The sequence below is a fragment of the Pseudochaenichthys georgianus genome, chromosome 14 (assembly GCF_902827115.2).
Source record: "Pseudochaenichthys georgianus chromosome 14, fPseGeo1.2, whole genome shotgun sequence".
In the NCBI taxonomy this organism is placed as follows: Eukaryota; Metazoa; Chordata; class Actinopteri; order Perciformes; family Channichthyidae; genus Pseudochaenichthys; species Pseudochaenichthys georgianus.
The window spans coordinates 10,887,336-10,909,827 of NC_047516.1; the positions used below are offsets into that span (position 1 = coordinate 10,887,336).

Sequence of the window (22,492 nt, forward strand, 5' to 3'; positions counted from 1 at the left end):
ATATCTTTAAAAACTGCGTTGGTGTATTAGGGCGGGCCATACTATTTTTTTTATTGTAAATCGATCGAGAGGGGTGTTCAAATAACGTATTTTGGTGTGTAGAACACAAATCTATATTGAAGTTGTTGCTATGGAAACATGACGGAGAAAAAAGTTATATCTTCTACATATAATAACGGACAAAGTAAAGAATGAAGTGTATGTTTAAATGTTAGCACCCCCCGAAGAGGCTCAAGCTCTTATGTTGAGTCTGGAGTTTCAATACATTCTGAATTTGGCCGTGTAAAATGTCCTCTTGGGTTGCCGTACAGCCAATGCGTGACGTCATTGGGAAGCGTAACGGACCCCGAACACATCTGGTAGGCCGAACACATATGTTACCTACACCTTTACTATAATTTGGACAATTTTGTACCAATATTCGGCGGACCGGATTAAAAAGCCCAATGGGCCGTATATGACCCGCGGGCGTTAGTTGGCCCACGCCTGATCTAGAGTGATGTTAGAGTTGAGAAAAAAATGATATGTGTTGATTAATAAAGATGATCACAGTGCCTCCCTTTTCATTTGTTAAAACATTGTAAAAAAGAAAAATATACAGCACAAAATGAAAAGACCACTCAATCTCTACATGTATGGCAGCCATTCCATTCCAGGGTCTGTTAATTTTAAAAATAAACAATAAAAACGCAAAGATTCATTAAGCACAGGTTTGAAGAAAGATACGTTTGAATATTTACATATTTACAGTGAAACATTTTTGTCATGTATTTATATTTTTTGCATTGAAGAGGTTAACCCCCCACCCCCACAGTCATTAAAAGGCACACACACACACACACACACACACACACACACACACACACACACACACACACACACACACACACACACACACACACACACACACACACACACACACACACACACACACACACACACACACACACACACACACACACACACACACACACACACACACACACACACACACACACACACACACACACCTGAGAGGAGCAGTGTGTAGGATCATGGGTATCTATTAGGAATATAATATAAAATGTAGTGGGTTTTAATTTAAGTCCTTGCCTTTTTTTTCTTATTATTTTCTAGAAAAATATTGGATACATATCACAGTTATTGACAATTTAGTTTATTTAATCTCGTCACATCGACTGTGTATGCTGACTGAGTAAGAAGAACTTATTTACTGTGTTACCATCACTGAAGTCAGGACACACTTTGGTCAGAATATAACTTGATCTGTTTTATATAAAAAAAAACTCACTACAGTGTCACCAAGTCCACTTAACCAGAAATCTGCAGGTTTGACACTTATAACAAATAAACTAGTTTCAATGTTTCCATGTTGTGTGTGTGTCAGTCTCTCTTGAGTGCTCTGAAGGCGTTCATGGACAGCAGGCCATGCAGCAGAGCGGCTGCAGTGTTGTAGAGCAGCAGCAGCACCGTCATGCTCCAGCAGTAGGCCTGCAGGGAATCAAAACACACATCATCAACATTCTTTCCCCCAATTCTTCTCATAACCTGTTAAGCACTGTGTCTCAGGGCTTCTTAACATTTAACAACCTATTAATGTGTCATACCCACTTAACGGGAAGAAACTCAACTAACTGACGATATGAACCATTTTTAGATAAACGAAACACAAGGGTAACACCAAGCCTCTGAATTATCACTAAGCGAAAGAGTGCTATCACACGATATTTTATACTTCATGCAATCTGCACAAACTAGATATCATAAGAAAGCTGATATTCCACATATTCCAATGGTATAACTATCATCACTGTGCGACCAAAACTCACGGCAGCGAAAGCCAGGAAAGACAACACACAACTTCACTTTACAGGGCCAAAAGGGCAAATACGTCTTACCTTTACAACGCATATAAACACTGCTGAAGGTTAATACAATGTCTCTGTGTCACTTTGAAATGATTACTGAAAATCTATCATAACATTTATGGCAATAAACCTATTTTTCATTAGAGTGTAACGGAGCTTTCGGTTTTGGGCAAACTGCGTGCGCATCACTCTCACCCCCTCGATTCCATTGGCTCTAACGGTTTAAAAAGTGGTGTCAATCATCAAAATCGACCAATGGGTTCCAGAGATACGGCAAATCCACCCAAATGACCCCAGAGGTGGTTTTTTGTTTTGCTAATCCTCTCTAAAAAGGTCAAATGTCTCTTGTTTAGCATAAATCTTGATACAGGGTACTTATATGTTATAGTTTGGATTCCTAAAGCTTTTAGTCTACTATCCCATCATTCAAGGGTGGTTTTCACTATAAGTAATGGTGTTTTTTTTGACACAATAATATATATTTACGTTTTTTTGTTCAATCTGAATTTACTTTAAAATAACAAAAATCTATATTGATTCTGACTTTGCTACATCCAACTCACAGGTTTATCATTGCTTTGAGAAACAAGATTATTAATTTACTTTATTTTTTTACTTGATTTATTATTTAATGTACCCCTTTTTATATAGTCATTTGTTCTGGGAATGTCCTTTTCGAGCCTGAGACCTGGAAAACAGGCTCGGGGCTTAACAGGTTTTTACTGCTTTCGGTTGTCTTTCATTTTTTACTTTTTGGAAACAGATGATGATCCTGCTAAACAAAATGTGTAGGTATCATAAACATGTGCAACGGATCTTATGTTGCTTTTTGTCGATGGATCTCTTGCGATGCAAACTTCCTGGTCTGCGTAAATCTGCATCATCACTGCAACAACATTATCGTCTTTTAATTTTTATTTTTCCTTTTCTTTATCTCTACTGGAAAAGAAGAGAGAAGTGAAGTTTAATAAAAGCAGCACTGACCATCAGGTGTTCCCCGGGGCAGCTGTAGTAGGAGCCTCTGTGTGTATATTCATGGTCAGCAGCGGGAAAACAAGGCTCCTTGCTGTCTGCACTGCTCAGGCTGTAGCTGTAGATGCAGAAGGCCAGCAGCGCCCCCAGCAGGCCAACAACATTACTGCATGCACAACCACAGAGCTGTGGGGGGGACAGCAGAGTTCCATCAATATGCACAGAACACCCACACACTTGTATTAGTGAATAACTTACAAAATAGTATTGCAACTACAGAATATTACAAAAGACGCACAAAGGCTTCGTCTGTATTTTTATGAGTTTTTATTCTTGGGTTATCAATGCAACACATGAGTCTAACTGAAAATGTTTGTCGAGTGAATGTTGATACAAAGAAAGCAAAAGCGTGTATGATATTTCAGATGTTGGTAAGATGAAAATGTGCTGTGAACATACCAGTAGTCTGCTGGAGTTTCTCTCGTTGGCAATGGTAAAGGATCCTGCCGCCACAATCTGCAAGACACAGGACACACATATTTTCATTAAAATATATTGTCAATGCAAGGAGTGATTGCTTAAGTTTGAAATAAGGAATTACTATGAAAATGTTTCATTTGTGTATGGTATGAACATGAGGAATCATTACAGCTGCAAATAACCCTCTAAATCAGGGCTATTCAATCAGTTTGGAATGGGGGCCGGTTGATGAAAATGATCCAAAGCAAGGGGCCGGGAAAAAAATGGCTTGAAATATGAGCAATCATATTAAGAGCTTCAGATACAGTAAATACTACAGCAGGTCACCTTTAAAGAAAGGATAGGTATACATTTGAGCAACCTTCAGCAGTACAATAGTCACATGTCCATATGAAGATTTAGAGGGTTATTTGCAGCTGTAATGATTCCTCATGTTTCACCAACTAATCAACTAGTCGACTACCTTTACCACTAGTCGGCGCTGTAGGCCCTAGTCAACTAGTCGTGAAAAAAATGGAGGTAAACGAGGTGCTGCAAAATGCTCCAAAACACCTCCGACATTCTTATGTATGGCAGTACTTCAACGGAGATGTAACCAACTCCACAGTGAAGTGTCAGTTGTGTACAGCTGTACTGAAGTACAACAAAAATATATCTGCAATGCTCAACCATCTGAAGATGAGACACCCGCTGCCGACAGCTAGCACTAGCAGTAATGCTAGCACCAGTGAGCAACGGACCGGCGTCAGCACTGGACAGAGGCAGACGAGCAGCAAAACAAAAACGGGTCAACAGTGATGCGGATGATGAGCTACGGGATTACTGCCAGCGGACACCACATATCCCCACAATGGATAACCCACTGGAGTGGTGGGCAGAAAACGTGCACCTCTTCCCCCATTTAGCCAAGCTTTCGAGGAGCTACATGGCTATTCCAGCCACAAGCACCCCGAGTGAGAGGGGTTTTTCCCTGGCAGGAAACACTGTCACCCGAAAGCGGTCAAGCCTCCTTCCCTCACATAATAATAATAATAATTCATTTATTTTATATAGGCGCCTTTCAAGGCTCTCAAGGTCGCCGTGCAAACACATAAAAACAAGATACACAATACCTAACACCAGCATAAGAAACATAAACAAGACAATGCAGTATATAACATATCAAATAAATAAAACAGAGGATGTGTCTATGCGTTGGTGTTCCTCAACGCAAACCAAAAATCTGGAAAGGTGGACGTTATCGTGGAGGACAGCGAGTAACGTGTTGCGCAATGCGCTGTTGCGCACTGGATTTACGTGGCATTTATGTAAACAGAGTTTTTTGCTGTCGATTTTGGTGAGTCCAGTTACTGTTTGTTATTTACTAAGTCCAATATATATCCAGTATGAGTTCCAATATAAAATACAGTGTGTCTTTATTATGACGTAACGACTAGTCGACTGGTATTTTCAAAAACGTGTCGACTAGTAAATATTGGTAGTTGTGAAACCCCTAGTTCATACCATCAGTAGGAATCTGTGTAGTAAAGACACTTAAAGCAGCCGGGGCGTACCTGAGAGTGCCTAAAGCCACTGATAAAGCTATACCTGGCATTATGTGAGTACTGCCTAAGTTTGATCTCTACAAACTACCAGTCTTCAAACAATGTCAATAGTGACGGTTAAAACATGATACATATTAATGTTTTATTTTTATTTGGGCAACTAACAACTTTATTAAAGCTGTGTAAAAAAATCTGTCCTCAGTTCACACAGTATCATCAAATACAACCCTCTCTCTTTTCTTCCTTACCCACATCTCTAAAAACGGAGGCACAACGGAGCTGATATAGATTTGCTGCATCATGTCGATATTACCAAAATCTGGGCTGGCTTTACGTTGAACTCCTGGCAACGTATCGCCCAACCTATCGTCCCCTATCAGAAACGTTGCTGCACTCAGAGCTAACGCTGTATTGGAGAGAATATGTGTGAAGAAGCAGGAAATAAAAAGGTACTGTCCTTGTAGTAAACCCGCGAGAGAGAAAGTGTTTGAGCTCCATTCTGTTTCAGAAATAATGCTTGATGTGGTTTGGAACATGATATGGAGTTTAATCACGGCAGCGTTTAGCTGAGTTTCTGCTGATAGACAGCCTTCTCTTCACAGAACTCACTGCTTGCATGCGGACAGACGCTCCAAAGGGGCGTGGCCAGCAGCAGCTGGTTAAATTTAAAGGGCCAGACCCAGAATCAGCACTTTTGTAACAGGGCTGAAATAGAGGGGTATGAGGCATGCTACAATGGGTGATCTGTTTGGTATTTTCAGCAAAACACTTCAGAGACATGTTTTTATAGATATGGCCCAATAATATATTATTATTATTAGTGGTGCACGATAATTATCGGTCCGATATTAGGAATTATGACATCATCCCGATAAACCCGATAAAAGTATTAATATTCCCGATAATATATTTTTTGGGTAAAAGAAAAAAATCCTGCGGTGTGGGTGGATTGGGATGAGGGGCGCTTGTTTTTCACTCGGCTCCTCCCGTTTTGCCAGTACTGTGGTATTAGTGGTTTAGGAAGAGGGGAGTTTTTCACAAATCCAGCGCTCCCTAACTTATGCCCGGCTGTGACGTAAATGGTGAGCGGCCGTGAAGCCAGGACAGTAAACAAACATGTCGTCGGTAGTATGGGACTATTTCAAAGTTTCAGAGTTAGATAGTTCGCTTGCTATTTGTATTAACAAATGCAATGCAGAAGTTCCACGAGGAGGGAAGAAGGCAACGAGCTATAATACTTCCAACCTGATCAGTCAACTGAAACATCGCCATGTCTACGATGGTGTGTTAAAAGCGTATGAAGACGCCTGCGCTGCTAAACTAGCGGCGAATCCAAAGCCAGCTACAAAGGCACCGGGGCTTTTACCTATCGACGAGGCTTTTGAAAAATAACTTTATTTGGGAAAATAAATATGGTCACTTTGAAGAGTCAAAACTGTTCTTGGCTTTGTTTTGTTCATAGTAGTAATGCTCATGTCCTTTGCTCACTACTAGTCTTTTTTTTACCACCAGGTGTGCAAAAACTACAGGTACATTTAATATATATATTATATTATTATCGGTTATCGGTATCGGTCTTGAGAAGCAGGAAGTTAACGGTATCGGTTTCAAAAAACCAATATCGTGCATCCCTAATTATTATATTAGTTATTAATATAGCATAATATGGGACATTTAAGGTCAGACTGATGGTGCAGCTGTCAGCCTTACATTAGACAGAGATTGAGAGAATTCTAAATGACCTAGATTTATGTTGACTGAAATGTTTATGAAATATAATCTGCAACAGATTTTCATGTTTTGTTTTATTTGACCCTCTGACCCAAAGTCATCCAAAGACTTAAAATGACGAGATACATACTAGGATCCCTAAGACCAGCGGCAGTATGAAGAGTTTTGGCAGAGTCTGGTCAGCGCAAGCCAGAGGGACAGATAACAGCACCTGGAACAGCCCCAACAGGATGGTCACCACCTACACACACACACACACACACACACACACACACACACACACACACACACACACACACACACACACACACACACACACACACACACACACACACACACACACACACACACACACACACACACACACACACACACACACACACACACACACACACACACACACACACACACACACACAATTATATTTGATCAGTAGTTAGACTTGAAATGTAAGTGGGCTCCACCAGAACTGTGTGTAGATCTCACCGCAGCACTTTCAGGGTCGAACCAGGGGTAGAGACGATGGAGCCTGGGTTCACCTGCTGCCACTGTACCCTCAAAGGATATCATACTGCCAGACAGGAAGTCAGATAACCAATAGAACTGTCCTGAAGTGAAGATACAAATCCATTCAGTTATACTCAAACCAAGCACATACCCCCCTGGATGACAGAAAAACAGTACAATGTTTCACTGCAGGAATAATGTGCAATTTCATGTGAAGAGCTCTGAACCCCAAATTGCTCTAGTAGGCATGTCCACGGGAAGGAAGTGTGTAAGTCAAATACTGTGCAATTTAATGTTTGAGTGATTAGATCTAATGGTCTTACACAGGTACACAGATATACAGTGTGTTCACTCGGAATGTTCTCACATTATAATAGGTAAGATATATACAATGAAATGGTTTATAAAAGTGTGTTGTAGTGCGAGAGAAAATAATTTCCGATGAAAAATGTTTGTCAATCGAGGATAGTGTTTGAACACTGCCAAATCAAAACCAGAGAAAAAGTGTTGCAATCTGTACGAGAAGAGGGTTTTTAAAAACAAAGACAGCCCACATGATCATGAGACACACCACTAGACAGGGGGAGGACAGTGGGAAGCCAATGAAACTGAGTAGTGTCTTGTGTTTGTGTATTCATGTGTGTTTCTGCAGTGTGTGTGTATCTGTTTGGACAGAGGAGGAGATGTTGAGAAATAGAGAACAGAATGAGGTAGTGAAAGGGGGGGAAAGGGAACAGAGAGAGCGTGTGAGTTCATCAAAACCACATGTCACAATCCTCTTAGGAAAGACAGGAATGCTGTAGGATGAGAAGCAGATGTGAGGGAGGAAAAGGAGAGGAGGAGGAGGAGTTTGGAAGAGAAGGAGAGAAGAACTGTGTGTTCTGAGGGAGAGAAAGGGGGAGGGAGTTAAATATTGGAAACGTTTTTGTTGTGGCTTCCTTCCTTACTAGTGTTCATTTCGTCAGCTATTTTTGTATTTAGTCGTAGTCATGTGTCAAATGTCCTTTTTAGTTTTACTCATATTTAGTCACCGTCATCCTGTTTTTAATTTAGTCAAGTTTTAATCGACTAAAAGTCTGAGCATTTTAGTCTTATTTTAGTCAAAGAAAACTATTTAGTCTACTTTTTTGTCTTTTTTAGTCATCAAATTATATTGAACATTTCAGTCCAACTAATCGAGCCAAAACCAATAAGTTGCCATTTTAGTCAAACTTATTTCACAATAAGATTATATGTTATCCTTATTTGATGAAAAACACAGGTTGAATGAAGAATACAGCTTTGCAGAGAGCATCTTGTTTAGCAGGGCCGGACTGGGACAATAAGTCAGGCCGGGAATTATACACCCAGCCAGGCCACTACCAGTTTTTTGTGACATTTTGCTGGATTTGCTTCACATCGCGGATACTGTGTGCTGGTCTGGGAAAATGGCCCATATCGGGATTCTGCTATGCCTGTTAACTGTTTTGGACGATGAGAAGATCTCTAGTCATTCTCAGGAGTCTACTGGATTCAGGTCTGTTCTGCCACCCGCAGTGGGCATCCCCTGCAAAGGTTCGGATGTGTTGCTCAAACAATTACCGGTTGCCTTGTCACAGACAATCTGCTCGACAAAATATGTTTGTCTTTTTTTGTTTTCCTGCGATGATGGTTCTTCAGGACTGCTTCTTAAGCTCTAATCACACTCTCGCAGACTTTTCCGGTGTTTCTAAATTAGATGACAATGTATGTGTGTCGTTTAAGAGGAAAAGATGCCTGTTTTTTGTTGTTGTTATTACTGTCAGGAAATGTACAACCTAACCCTGGTCCGCCCAGTAGTAGTAGTCAGATCGCTACTCCTGCTGATTCTAAAGCTAGGTCTGGGTTGGGTTTCATCCACTTGAAAGTGCGCAGTCTGTTAGGTAAACTAGATTTTGTCCGTATCTGGGCGAGCTCGACTGACGCTGACGTCATTGTTTTATCAGAAACATGGCTAAACAAATCTATTTTGGCCTCTGACATTGCCTTAAATGGTTTTAATGTGTATCATACCGACCGGCCTAATAAAGGTGGTGGCGTTGCCATTTATGTTAAGAATAAGTTCAGTGTATCCACATTAGTTTCCAAATCGATCAGTAAGCAATTTTAATTTTTAGCCATTAATATAGAAGTGGCAAAGGGTCAACAGGTCATGGTGGTGAGTTGTTACAGACCCCCCTCAGCTGTCAAAGACTCCTTGTCTTCACTAGCAAATCTTTTATCACAACTAGACTACAAGGAAATAGTGCTACTTGGAGATTTTAACTGGGACTGGTTAACTGCAGTGTCAGAGGATTTTAAAAACCTTTGTATCTCTTTAAATGTTACTCAGATTACTCGCCCAAATATTAAGTCCCCTAATAAATCCTCCCTAATTGATCTCATTTTAACTAATGCTCCCCATAAATATTCATCTGTGGGAATATTTGCAAATGATCTGAGTGATCACTGTGTTATAACCACACTTAGGGACACTAAGGTCCAAAAGGTTAAACCTCGTATTATCATTAAGAGAGACAAAAAACATTTTGTGGAGCAGGGTTTTGTGCATGATCTGTTTGGGTTTGATTGGGGTAAAATCGATCTGTGTGCTGATGTAGAAACCGCATGGTCTTATTTTTATCTTGGTTTTATGGAGATCATTGATAGACATGCACCCCTGCGTACACTTAGAGTAAAGGGACGAGACAATCCTTGGTTTTCTGCTGATCTGTCCAGTCTCCTTCATGAGAGAAACAAGGCCTGGGCAAAGGCTAGGAGATCAGGCTCAGAGGTAGAGTGGCTGCGTTTTAGGCAGCTAAGGAATAGCTTCACTTCACATATCAAAAGTGCTAAATCAAAGTACTATCTGTCAGTAACCACAAAGAATCTGAATAATCCTGGAACATTTTGGAAAGCCATTAAATCGTTATCCACCGGCGATATCCATAATGAGCTACCTCCGTGCATTACCACAGCATCTGGCTCTATATCGGACAGGGCTACTATGCTCAATTGCTTTAATGAGCATTTTGTGTCCTGTGGTTCTCTATTTGATTCTGTCACTAACTCTGCTTCTGTGAACACTACAGTATGTGACTCTCAAAAACGTGTGTTGGAAAACCCTTTTAGTTTTACCCCTTTTACTGTTGATGTTGTTTGTGAAGCTTTAACCAAGTTAGATCCTAAGAAACCGGCTGGTCCGGACAACGAAGAACCTTTCTTTTTAAAGAAAGCTGCATATTTTATTGCTCCACCTCTCACTACTCTTTTTAACCTCTCCCTCAGCACTAACACAATTCCAAAATTGTGGAAGTCAGCGTATGTCCTGCCTTTACTGAAAGGAGGGGGCCACCTTATTAAATAACTATAGGCCAATCTCTAAGTTGTCAGTTCTGGCTAAGGTTCTTGAACACTTAGTGAGTGAACAGGTAAAGGAGTTTTTATGTACAAATGACATCCTGTCTAAACATCAGTCAGGCTTCAGAAAGCACCACAATGAACGTGGTGAATGATGTGGCGAGTATTTTAGATAATAAGCAGAGTTGTGCAGCTCTATTTATTGACCTTTCCAAAGCGTTTGACACCGTAGATCATCACATTTTAAAGCAGAGGCTAGCCAGTATAGACATGTCCAGCCATGCAGTGGGTGGTTTGTAAACTACCTCTCTGAAAGGTCCTAATGTGTTCATTTTGATGGGCTGTCTTCTGAGTGGTTGAACGTAGCTAATGGTGTTCCTCAAGGTTCTGTTTTAGGTCCACTTTTATTCTCCATCTACATCAACAGTTTAGGTGAAAATGTGGATGAAGCTACTTTACATTTTTATGCGGATAATACCGTGATGTACTGTGCAGGTCCCTCCATTAAGGAGGCTGGTGTTAAATTACAGGCTGTTTTTAACATTATTCAGACTCAGCTCTCTGAACTAAAGCTTATTTTAAATGTTGAGAAAACCAAGGTAATGCTCTTTTCTAAAGCTAAAAAGACACCAGAGCCTGTTTTAGGTGATTTGATGTATATGAATGCACCTGCCTATTGCCTGGTCAAGTTAGATGCTGCGTATCACAGCGCACTGAGATTTGTGACAAACTGTAAAGCATTAACCCATCACTGTACCCTGTATGCAAGGGCTGGTTTGCCTTCACTAACTGTACGGAGGCTCAGTCACTGGTACATTTTTATATACAAAGCCATGTTAGGGAAACTTCCATCTTATATCTGCTCCCTGATCTCACGGAGAATTGTAAGTGGCTACTGCCTGAGATCGAATGCTGTGGTTTTATTAAATGTGCCAACTGCTAGGACTGTCTTAGGGAAGACAGCTTTTAGATGCGCTGCTCCTCTGTCTTGGAATAGTGCAAATTAAATGGAAACTGAACAATCTGGTGCCACTAAATGTTTTTAAAGCTCGGTTGGATGCTAGTCAATCGGAGGCTATTGTTACCTGTTTATGTGGATAATTATGTAAATGATGCTGTATGATGTCCTTTTGTTGTTCTATTTATGTTTTTATTAGGGCCGGGACTTTAACGCGTTAATTAAGATTAATTAATTACACAAAAATTAACGCGTTAAAAAAATGTACGCATTTTAATCGCACTTTAATCGCACTTATTTTTGCACAGCGGAACGTTTCTCACTGGATGAGTTTCAGGCGTACCGATTATACTGGAGCACCAACTAACGTTCATGGGACTTCAAACAACAACAAACCACGGTGAACACTAGTCAAACATGAACGAACAAGCTGATGAGACCGCTTTGGTCGGCCCGTGGATGGGAAATTTTGTTTTAAATAACGGACGGATAAGAGCACGATTGTGTGCAAATTATGCAAACAATAATTTGCATATCACCGCAGCACATCAAGCCTAAAGTATCACCTAAATGCAAAGCATGTAGCAGCTAGCGTGGACGTTAGCTCGACTCCGAGTGCAAGGAACCACACCCTGACCCAACCCACACTCAACCAGGGCCAGGATAAGTAAGTCCACGTCTGAGAAAATAACCAACTCCCTGGGTCACTGGATTGCACTCGACTGTAGACCACTTGGAGTAAAATCCATGTGAAAATTGCTTCTCACTGTTCTCAGGTCAAATATGTATATTTGATTAAAAATGCGATTAATTTCGATTCATTAATTACAAAGCCTCTAATTAATTAGATTAATTTTTTTAATCGAGTCCCGGCTCTAGTTTTTATGTTTCATGTGGAACTACTTGAGCAAGTCTCACTTGAAAAAGAGATCAATGATCTCAATGGGATTTATCTGTATACATAAAGGTTTGAAATTAAATGAAACTACCCAAAAATAAATATATGGAGATTGGTTACTATTTAAACAAATGTGCAAATCTATTTAGGAACCTATTCATGTGAACATATTTTAAGTGGGGGTGGACCTCAAATCCTATAGGGGGGTCCGGGGGTATGCCCCCCCGGTAAGATTTTTGTTTAAATGTTGGACTTAAATGCATCAATCTGGTGCACTTTGAGGGGGAAATAAAGAGACTACACCCACATGAAACATAACTGTATACATTTAAATAATCATAAAATCATAAGAACTTGGCCATAACCAATAACATACCATATCCAATATGAAAAACATTGAAACTTGTTTATTTATTTGTTTTTGGTTCATTTATAGTTGTGAGTGTGTCTGTGCTCCTGAATCAGCCTCACCTGTCTCCCTCCTCTCCTCCCTTCTCCTCTTTGAGGCAGCAGCAAAGACTAGTTTTAGCTCTCAACAAGTTTTAAAAGTGTATTTTTTTGTATTGCCAGGCTGTTGTTCCCTCGTGCTTCAAGGTAACCACCAGCATACCTGTGCCGAAGAAGTCATCACCGTCCTGCTTCAATGACTACCGCCCCGCTGACTTCCACCATCATGAAGTGCTTTGAGAGGCTAAAAAAAAGCAAATAAAATGTTGTCGACTTCAGGAGAAACGACACCCAACACCCCCACCCACTGACCATTGGTGGTACTGCTGTGGAACAGGTGAGCTGCACTACATTCCTGGGGGTGCACATCACCGAGGACCTCTCCTGGAGTAACAACACAACATCAATCACCAAGAAAGCCCAGCAGTGTCTCTATTTTGTCCGAGGCGCCATCGAGAGCATCCTCAGCAGCTGAATCACGGTGTGGTTCGGAAGCTGCCCAGCATCGAACCGCAAGACCCTGCAGCGCATTGTGAACACAGCTGATAGGATCAACGGTGCTTCACTCCTGGACATTTACAACACCCGCCTCACCCGCAGAGCACTCAGTATTGCTGGTGACCACACCTGCCTCTTCACCCCGCACCACCCGACTAAAGAACAGTTTTCGGACCCATTTCCGGTGAGGGTTGGCCTCCGCCAGGGCTGCGCTTTGTCACCAATCCTGTTTGTAATATACATGGATCGGATTTCGAGGCGTAGTCGTGGGGGGGGGGTCTGCAGTTCGGTGGACTAAGGATTGCACCACTCCTTTTTGCAGATGATGTGGTTCTGATGGCTTCATCGGTCTGCGACATTCAGCACTCACTGGATCGGTTCGCAACCGAGTGTGAAGCGGCTGGGATGAGGATCAGCACCTCCAAATCTGAGGCCATGGTTCTCAGCAGGAAACCGATGGACTGTCCACTCCAAGTAGGGAATGAGTCCTTACCCCAAGTGAAGGAGTTCAAGTATCTCGGGGTCTTGTTCTCGAGTGAGGGAACAATGGAGCGTGAGATGGGCCGGAGAATCGGAGCAGCGGGAGCGGTACTGCAGTCGCTTTACCGCACCGTTGTGACGAAAAGGGAGCTGAGCCAGAAGGCAAAGCTCTCTGTCTACCGGGCCATTTTCGTTCCTACCCTCACCTATGGTCATGAAGGATGGGTCATGACCGAAAGAACGAGATCGCGGATACAAGCGGCCGAGATGGGTTTCCTCCGCCGGGTGGCTGGTGTCTCCCTTAGAGATAAGGTGAGAAGTTCGGTCATCAGGGAGGGACTCGGAGTTGAGCCGCTCCTCCTTCGCGTCGAAAGAAGCCAGTTGAGGTGGTTCGGGCACCTAGTTAGGATGCCACCTGGGCGCCTCCCTAGGGAGGTGTTCCAGGCACGTCCAGCTGGGAAGAGACCAAGGGGTAGACCTAGGACCAGGTGGAGGGATTATATCTCTTCGCTGGCCTGGGAGCGCCTTGGGATCCCCCAGTCAGAGCTGGTTGATGTCGCCAGGGAAAAGAAAGTTTGGGGCTCTCTGCTGGAACTGCTACCCCCGCGACCCGACCACGGATAAGCGGGAGAAGATGGATGGATGGATGGATGTTGTGTGACAGTCAGACAGTGAAAACTTTACAGCGGCTGTGAGTTAACGGGAGAATACACTCCGGTAGACGAGCAGCACTGCAACGGGCAGTAATGCAGCTGAACCACATTAATAAACAATGCACCACGGCACTCTGGAGAAAGGTATAAGGTTGGAGAAGTAGTTATTTAATTTAATCTGGCTTCGTATAATTAAAAACTACCCGACGCAGTCCTCTATTGATGTTGTTGTGAGCGGTGTTGCGGAGAAAATCAGCGACGTAAAACGCATAAGAAGGCACGTAAACGGTTACGTCATGACGCAAACGATTACACAATAATGCAATAATTCCCCTTTGAACCTGCATCTGTAAAAATGAGTGGACCAAAGAAAAGAAAAGTCAACATTGAGTGCCGAGTGTATAATGAGGAGTGGACAGCTAAATATGTTTTCACCGATCTGCTACTGGCCCAGCCCGTCTGTCAAATTTTAAAACTCATAGGTCGCCGAGCCAAAAGATTTGCCCACCCCTGCTCTAGGCGGTTCATTGCCTCACTCCTAAGCGAATCAGAGAGTCCGTGGGCATGAGTTGTGTCGGTTGCTCACTTCCCTAGGTGTTCTTACTGGTAGGATTCACTTCGGGTCGGACCCAATACAGCGAATCAGAGTTCTGGGAAAAAGTATTTTTCTTCTGAACAGAGCGTGAGAGCTTCGGAAGTAAACAAGGACAGAGTCACTTTTTATCTTGCACCTGAGTTCACTCCTTTACTTTCCCAAGGAGTATTTCACACAAACTCTATTCTTTCCCAGACAATCAAACATTGTACACAGATATATTGGTGCCTGAGATTATATTGGCCCCAGAAAGAACCTTGAAAAGAATATGTGTGTGTGCTGGTATCTGGGTCAGTGAGTGTAAGTGAGAAGGTTATATATATATATATATAGGATTACAGTAAAACAGTCCCAAATAATACATGTTCACTTCAATACAGTTTGAAATAATACATGTTCACTTCAATACAGTTTGAAGTCGCTCGATATAGCTCACAGAGTGCCTCCTCTCTGTCCTTGTTGTTAGAGGTGGGGGGGATGTAAACAGCTGCTAGCAGAATAGCGCTGATTTCCCTTGGAAGATGGAAAGGCCTGCACTTCACGACCATAAACTCCGCCTGCGGTGAACAGTGTTTGTAGACAACCACAACGTCCCTACACCAAGCATCATTGATGTAAACAATAACCCCTCCACCGCAGGTCTTCCCCCCTGCTAACCGTGGCTCTGTCTGAGCGGTAGCATGTTAGCCGGTCGAGCTGAAAGGCAGAGTCTGTGATGTTGTCATTTAGCTATATTTCCATGAAAACGTACACACAGCATTCTCTCACCTCACTTTGGGTCGACCGGAGAAGTCTTAAGTTGTCCATTTTATTATCCAGTGAGTGTACATAGCCATGAAAAGGCTCGGGCCTGTGTGGGCTAGCTGCTAGCCTAGCCCGGAAGCCTCCGCACTTACCCCTCTTCTGCTTCCTCTCACACCGCCTGCGGTGTCTCCTGTCCAGCGGTCGTAAAAACTAAAGACGCGTGAGAGCTAGGGGCCGCTGCTGTCTGCGCCGGCATCTTCATTCTACATATTTTAAAGGGGACCTATCATGCAAAATGCACCTTTGTACGTCTTTTATACATGAATATGTGTCCTCGGTGTTCCAGGGAACTCACCAAGTGTCAGAAAACACAACCCTCTCTATTTTCCTCCTTCGCCAAATCTCTAAAAAAGGGGCTGCAACGGATCTGAAAAAAACTGATCCACATTCCAATACTTTTCTACGTCACAAAGAAGTGCTCCGCTTATTGGTCAACTCTCCACCTATCAGGGGAATGAGCCACGGCCACGTGCATTGCCAAACCTCTCATTCGCATATAGGCTATCGGCAGGCTAAATAATCAACACCCCAGTCACATCTGTGTTTTTGCCTGCTCTTGCCAGGATGTCTAAGCCAGTTAAACGTGGTGCTGTTGTTGGCTGCAAGACTCGGGACAGGGGACTGCATGCAATGCCATCAGTGGAAAAAGAAATGAATCTGTGGCTAGACTTCATTTACAAGGGACATGTGCCAGAAGACCACGGAAGATTTCTGTTTGTGTGTTCCAAACATTTTACCACGGACATGTTTATTAACTTCTCTCAAGTCCAACACGGATATGCCTCCAAACTAATGCTAAACCCGGGATCAATACCAACCATCCGGGACCAGGCCAGTGAGGACACATCCAATTTTGAAGCTGTAAGTTTTTATTTAGCGGTGTTTTTCCTGATAAAGCTATCTCTAGCTTGTATCATGTAGCATGTAGCTTCGCCGCATCAATGTCGCCTCAAACCCAAATAGTAATCGGTTAGGTGTTTATATATTTTTGTAGCATTTTATTTTGTACGCTCCGCAGTCTTTGCTTTGTCATTTGAATTATCAGGCATTTAATAACATGTTCAGACATACTGCCGTAATGGCGATCTGTGTGAATGCTGTAAAGCCACGCCCCAGGCGATAACACAAGTATTTATTCTCCTATTTATTAGTATTTTGTATCCTCTACAATCATATTGAGTAAGTTATAATAACAAACGTAATCTTCTGTAGGCAAGTGCCGTTTTTTCCAGCGTTATATGTAAACGCTTTTGTGATTGTAGTCTGTAAGAACGATCAGATATCATCGATCTGTAAGCTAAGCTACGCTACGCTAATGAGACATGCCGTGTTTTGCAGCGTTATATGTAAAAGCTTTTGTGTTTACTTGTTTGCGCACATGAATATAAATGGGGGTGTGTTAGGATACAACACTGTGTATGTATGCGAGGGGACACACACACCACGAGTAAAACTGAGCTAAAGCCCCGTCGGTCTGTTGTTGTTGACAAGGCCTTACCTCTAGCAACAGGCTAATTAGTGGCTAGCACTCATTACAGTCAGTCTACTGAGCTCAGCCCCTCTCCAACACATCACCTGCATTGAGTCAGAAACACAGCATGCACGTTACGGTTCAAAACTAACTCAGATTGGAAAAGGCTAAGCAAAGAGCTTTGCTAAATAGAGAGCTTTGCTAAGAAGTTTCAGTTTTTTACATGCATATACTAATCTAAACCACATTTTTTGTTGTGCTTTTTTTTTACCATTGCACAGCCCTACGTGGCCAACTTGATGGACCTCATCTTCGACCAAGTCTTTGTGGACCCTGCACCATTATGAGCGACCTGACAGGGAGGAGGTCATCGCCGGGTATGCTACACGGTTCAATTTGGCTGCTGTCTGAACCCAACATCGACATTTCACGGATCAGGAAACTCCCTGCGTATCCTGAGGACAACGCAGGCCGGAATCACCACTCTGATCCTGCGTCCAAGGAAGCCCCAGCACCAGCTCAAAAAGCTTCTGTAAAAATATTTAGTGTCATTTATACAAAATACAAGTAGGCTACATTTAGTTTTTTTGTATGGGTTTTTTTAACCGTTGATTTTGACAATAAAGTTCCGAGTTGATATCAAAATGTGTCGTGATTATCCATGTTTGGATGGCTAAAGAATATTCTGATTTCAAAAGCATAAGGTTGTGTGTGTGGACCTTTTTGTCGTACACATGGGTGTGTTATGCCATTGCTGTGTAGTATATAATAGTACAATGACGTCGTGGCGGAATTTGCACAAATAAGTCAATAACTGAGCTTTTAAAAACACATGAAACTACACACATTGCTGACAACTGAGGTGTTGTTGGAGTTATACTTTTTATCATCCTAAGTTATTCAACTTTCCAACGGTTGTTGCACGATGTTGGAAGAAAAGGACTGTAAACTATTAAACGCAATGAGGCCATTGTATGCTGAAAATATGAATGTCTCCCTTTATAAATATATATATATATCGCTGTTTTTGCGTTACAAACTGTACACATTGCATTCTTGCTAATTAGCCAAAATATGAACGGAATAAGGAGCAAGCATCGTAACAGAGTAAAATAAATAGGGACAATAGCTTGTCAGCTAACCATTCAGAAACGTCCTGCTGCAACCGAGATGTTTGCACCTCCACCAAAACCTCCGCTGCTTCAGGGTCAGTCTCTGGATCAAATTGATAATATGCTTGAACACATGCATTGCTCTGAGATGACATGTTTATTCGACACTCGTAATCACAGCAAGCACGGTAACGTGACTCTCGCCGGCTCATGCCTGCTCTTCTGCAGGGGGGCGTGGTCAGCTGCTGCTCAGAATTTTCAAAGACGGGCTTGGAATAAAGCGAAAATGAGCGAAACGAGGCATGTCTAAAAAATGATCTGTTTGGTATTTTGAAAAATAAAATGTATAAATATACCTTATATAGGTATGGTCATACACTATATCATTTAAATATAGCATGATAGGTCTCCTTTAAAGGTGGGGTAGGTCATTTTGGAGAAACCAGCTCGAGTGCGCTAGAAACACAAACGCGCACATGACCAATGAGGGCACGAGATAAGTTTGTGCACTACGGCTTCCACTGATGATATTTTGTTTTGGATTTTTTGTCAAAGCACTTCAGATATTCATTGCTATCGGGGTGTTAAGAGCATTCCATGGAATATAACAAAAAGTGTATCTCGAGCCGGTTTCTCAAACTTACCTACCCCACCTTTAACTGTAAAATGAGTTAGAATAGTAACATAATTCAATAATGTTCAGGCAAAAGTCCTTCGATATTCATGATAGTTCACACATTGCCCTTGCTATTGTCAACAAATATCAAATTGGCTTTAATGAGCATTGGCTACTCAGACGTCGGCCGTTTTGAAAAATAAGGTTCTTCCTGTAATTTTAGCAAACTTTTAGCAAACATTAGCATTTTGGTTGGACTAACTTTGTCACCAATGTGATGCTAAATTGCAAAGGAAAAGTTGATAACTCAAACAATAAAGTTAAAGTGCACAACCTTTTAAAATATTTAAACAAAACTGATTTCCACTGACTGGTGTAATGATAAATTGCAGAGCTTTAGAGTTGTTATGAGATCTCGCAAAGGCCTTCCTCCCCATGAAACAGGAAGTGCCTGTTACTTCTGATCTGCACCCAACTTGACAGACTTGATGAGAATCCAGGCCTGAGGACATTCACAGCCAATAGTGTGCCTCTCCCCTTACACTGTGACCCCGCCCCCTCTCATAATACATAAACCGTTTGTCATAAGAACTTGTGGGAGGCATCCCAGAGTTCCTGTTTCATTAGTGACGCTTTGTACACACAATATCCAAGCCCTCCAAAACTCAGAAACCTTTTTTCGCAAAATTGTATTTAAGACATTGTTGCACTCACTAAAGACTTCCTGTTTAATTCGTGATACAGTTTGCCCCGCTCTCTTTTTTTGGGACCCTCCCCCCCAACTCACTGATGTTTGACATTTTGTAGGCTTGTATTATTTTGACCATTTGCTACTCATAGTTCAAATGTGTGTCTTTCCTTGAGCTTTTTACTACATTTATCATCAGACGGACAAGTGACGTTATTCGCCCATATTTATTGACAAATTATTGATAAATTCAGCTTACAAAAGGCAGAACTCATTCGCAAATTGTCCGTGTCCGCCATTGTTGTTTGCGACCGCTTTACGTTTCCTTCTTCGTCATGTGTGATTAGGGATGGGTACCGAGCTCCGGTATTAAACGGGCCCCGGGGCGGAATTATTGAAGACAGTGGTAACGTTAAGCTCCGAAGTTATTGGTCTTTTTATCGGTACTGGAGACATTTAAAAAATATATGTCATATGTATTATTGTTACATAAACATTATATTGCAGTTATAGTTTCGCCAACTCCGTTTCTAATATGCAATAAGACTACACAAGGCGTCTATGATGTATTTTCAATATTTCCAATCCAGACGAGATCTCTCTCCCCTGTCTGTGTGTGAAGGGGCGGGGCCGGTTACACACGCGGCTGCTACATGCATGCAACACACACACACACACACACACACACACACACACACACACACACACACACACACACACACACACACACACACACACACACACACACACACACACACACGCACACACACACACGGCGGAGATGGCAGAGAGAACTAAGCGCTCCAAGGTGTGGTTAAACTTTACCCGTCTCGATGTGGACAATGCTCGTTGACAAAAGTGCAATAAGAGTTTAGCATGTAAGGGCGGTAACACGAGCAATTTGTCTAAACAACAACACATTATGTCCCGTAATGTTCCACCACAACCTCAATCTTCCTCCAGAAGAACCGTTAGGCCTTTTGCAGCATACCTGTATGCCCCACCTGTGTTGCCCTGTACCACTGCAGTAAATACTTTTAAATGTGTTTTTTACAGTTCTGTAAGTTCACATTTCAAAAGAACCGATAAGAGTACAGTTATCGGTATAGTTAAAAGTAGTAGTGCCGTTAAAACGATACCCATCCTATGTGTGATGCACTAACATCTTTATCGTAAAACCGTGGGAAAATGTAAAATACGATGCCGAAGAAGAATATTCCAGTGGCCCAAAGAGGAAGATTCTTGTATAGCATGTTTCTTGCCAAATATGAACAAATAAACAATAACATTTTAGCTTAGTTACAGTACCCCAGATTCTTGTATGCTTTATGTTGATATGTAATCATATTTAAAATAGGTGCAGCATGCACAAAGTATAGTCCATGGACAAGTACTCTCTAAAAACGTTTTCTTACACTGTATAGTTCCTGTTGTTTATAAGCTATACTTAAAAAATAAGCTCCTTCTCCACCAGCTGCAACAAGTGATGAACACATGCATGTGAGAGGTGGGAGAAGTACTCAGATATTGTAGTAAAAGTAGAAGTAGACAGATCTTGTGCTTGAGTAAAAATAGAAGTACTCTAAAGGTGGGGTAGGTAATTTTGGAGAAACCAGCTCGAGTGAGCTCGAATTTGAAAATACACAGCCGGAACAAATCTGCCACTTCCTTACAGAGCCCCTCCTCCAACACACACGAACGCTCACATGACCAATGAGTGTGCGCACAGATGGAAGGCTGACAGGCAGGTCCAGTTACTTTAACCGGGCCGGCTCAGATGATTGGTCGTGCTTTTTACAGCGCCACGGCTCCCACTGATGAAGATGATATTTTGTTATGGATTTTTTGTCAAAACACTTCAGATATTCATTGCTATCGGGATGTTAAGAGCATTCAATGGAATATAACAAAAAGTATATCTGGAGCTGGTTTCTCAAACTTACCTACCCCACCTTTAAACTTGAGTAAAAGTAGAAGTAGCCTACTCAGATCTTGTACTTGAGTAAAAGTAGAAGTACCAGAGTGTAGGAATACTTTGTTACAAGCAAAAGTCCTGCATTCAAAATGTCAACTCAAACTCAATTAAAATTATAAAATTATTAACATCAAAATATAGTTAAAGTACCAAAAGTCAAAGTAGTGATTGTGCAGATTGGTCCATTTCAGAATAATATATGATATGTTTAATAATCATTGATGCATTAAAGTGCTGGTAAAGGTGCAGCTAGTTTGAATGACTTTGTATACTGCAGGGTAGCTTACACAAATACCTCAAAATTGTATTTAAGTACAGAACTTGAGTAAATGTACAAGTTTACTGTCATGTCCATTTTACAATGAAATTATATGAATCAATTATATGTACATTCATGATTCTGAAATGGGCCTTTGTGCAGAGTGAGTGCTTTTGTTTTTATCTTAACTTTTTAATGATTGTGTATCGCTTTGAATGCCTTAGCACGGTCCGGGTTATTTCTCTCAGAGGTATCAATATGTTTACTTCGTTAGCCTCTTGCCGTAACATTAGAACATGTTTCACAGTTCTAAACATGACCTTTCAAACATGTCAACGTGTAGACAGTCCAAACAGCAGCGTCACTCACCTCAGTGTGTGGAGTCTGCGAGCTGGGAGCACTGCGAAACGGCCCGGAGAATAACGGTCTGACGGCCCGGAGAATTTAACGGTCTGACGGCCCGGAGAATAACGGTCTCACGGCTCCTATTTAGACGGACCGACAACAAGTTTCACAGGAAACGGGAGACTGGGCGGAGCTCTTCATCCTCACTCACTCACTCACTCACACACACACACT

At 41.9% G+C, this 22,492-nt stretch overlaps 1 protein-coding gene across 1 annotated transcript; it reads right to left on the bottom strand.

Moving 5' to 3' along the window:
• Nucleotides 1-1,140: 1,140 nt before the first annotated feature.
• Nucleotides 1,141-22,423, bottom strand: LOC117458884 (uncharacterized). The gene is made up of 6 exons (XM_034099599.2): nucleotides 22,283-22,423; nucleotides 7,082-7,203; nucleotides 6,726-6,836; nucleotides 3,300-3,356; nucleotides 2,853-3,026; nucleotides 1,141-1,491 (listed from the first exon to the last, which is right to left on the bottom strand). Exons 2-6 carry the CDS (start codon nucleotides 7,163-7,165, stop codon nucleotides 1,384-1,386), a joined length of 534 nt encoding a protein of 177 aa, XP_033955490.1. The 5' UTR covers nucleotides 7,166-7,203; nucleotides 22,283-22,423; the 3' UTR covers nucleotides 1,141-1,383.
• Between the last annotated feature and the right edge of the window lie 69 nt (nucleotides 22,424-22,492).

What these genes read in the sequence shown, in the direction of transcription:
- LOC117458884 (XM_034099599.2), bottom strand. Translation starts at nt 7,165, where the DNA reads ATGATATCCTTTGAGGGTACAGTGGCAGCAGGTGAACCCAGGCTCCAT. An exon ending in TCGACCCTGAAAGTGCTGCG is followed by an intron (nt 6,837 to 7,081) that starts GTGAGATCTACA and finishes GTGTGTGTGTAG; the next exon opens with GTGGTGACCATCCTGTTGGG. An exon ending in GCCCCGGGGAACACCTGATG is followed by an intron (nt 1,492 to 2,852) that starts GTCAGTGCTGCT and finishes GATTCCCTGCAG; the next exon opens with GCCTACTGCTGGAGCATGAC.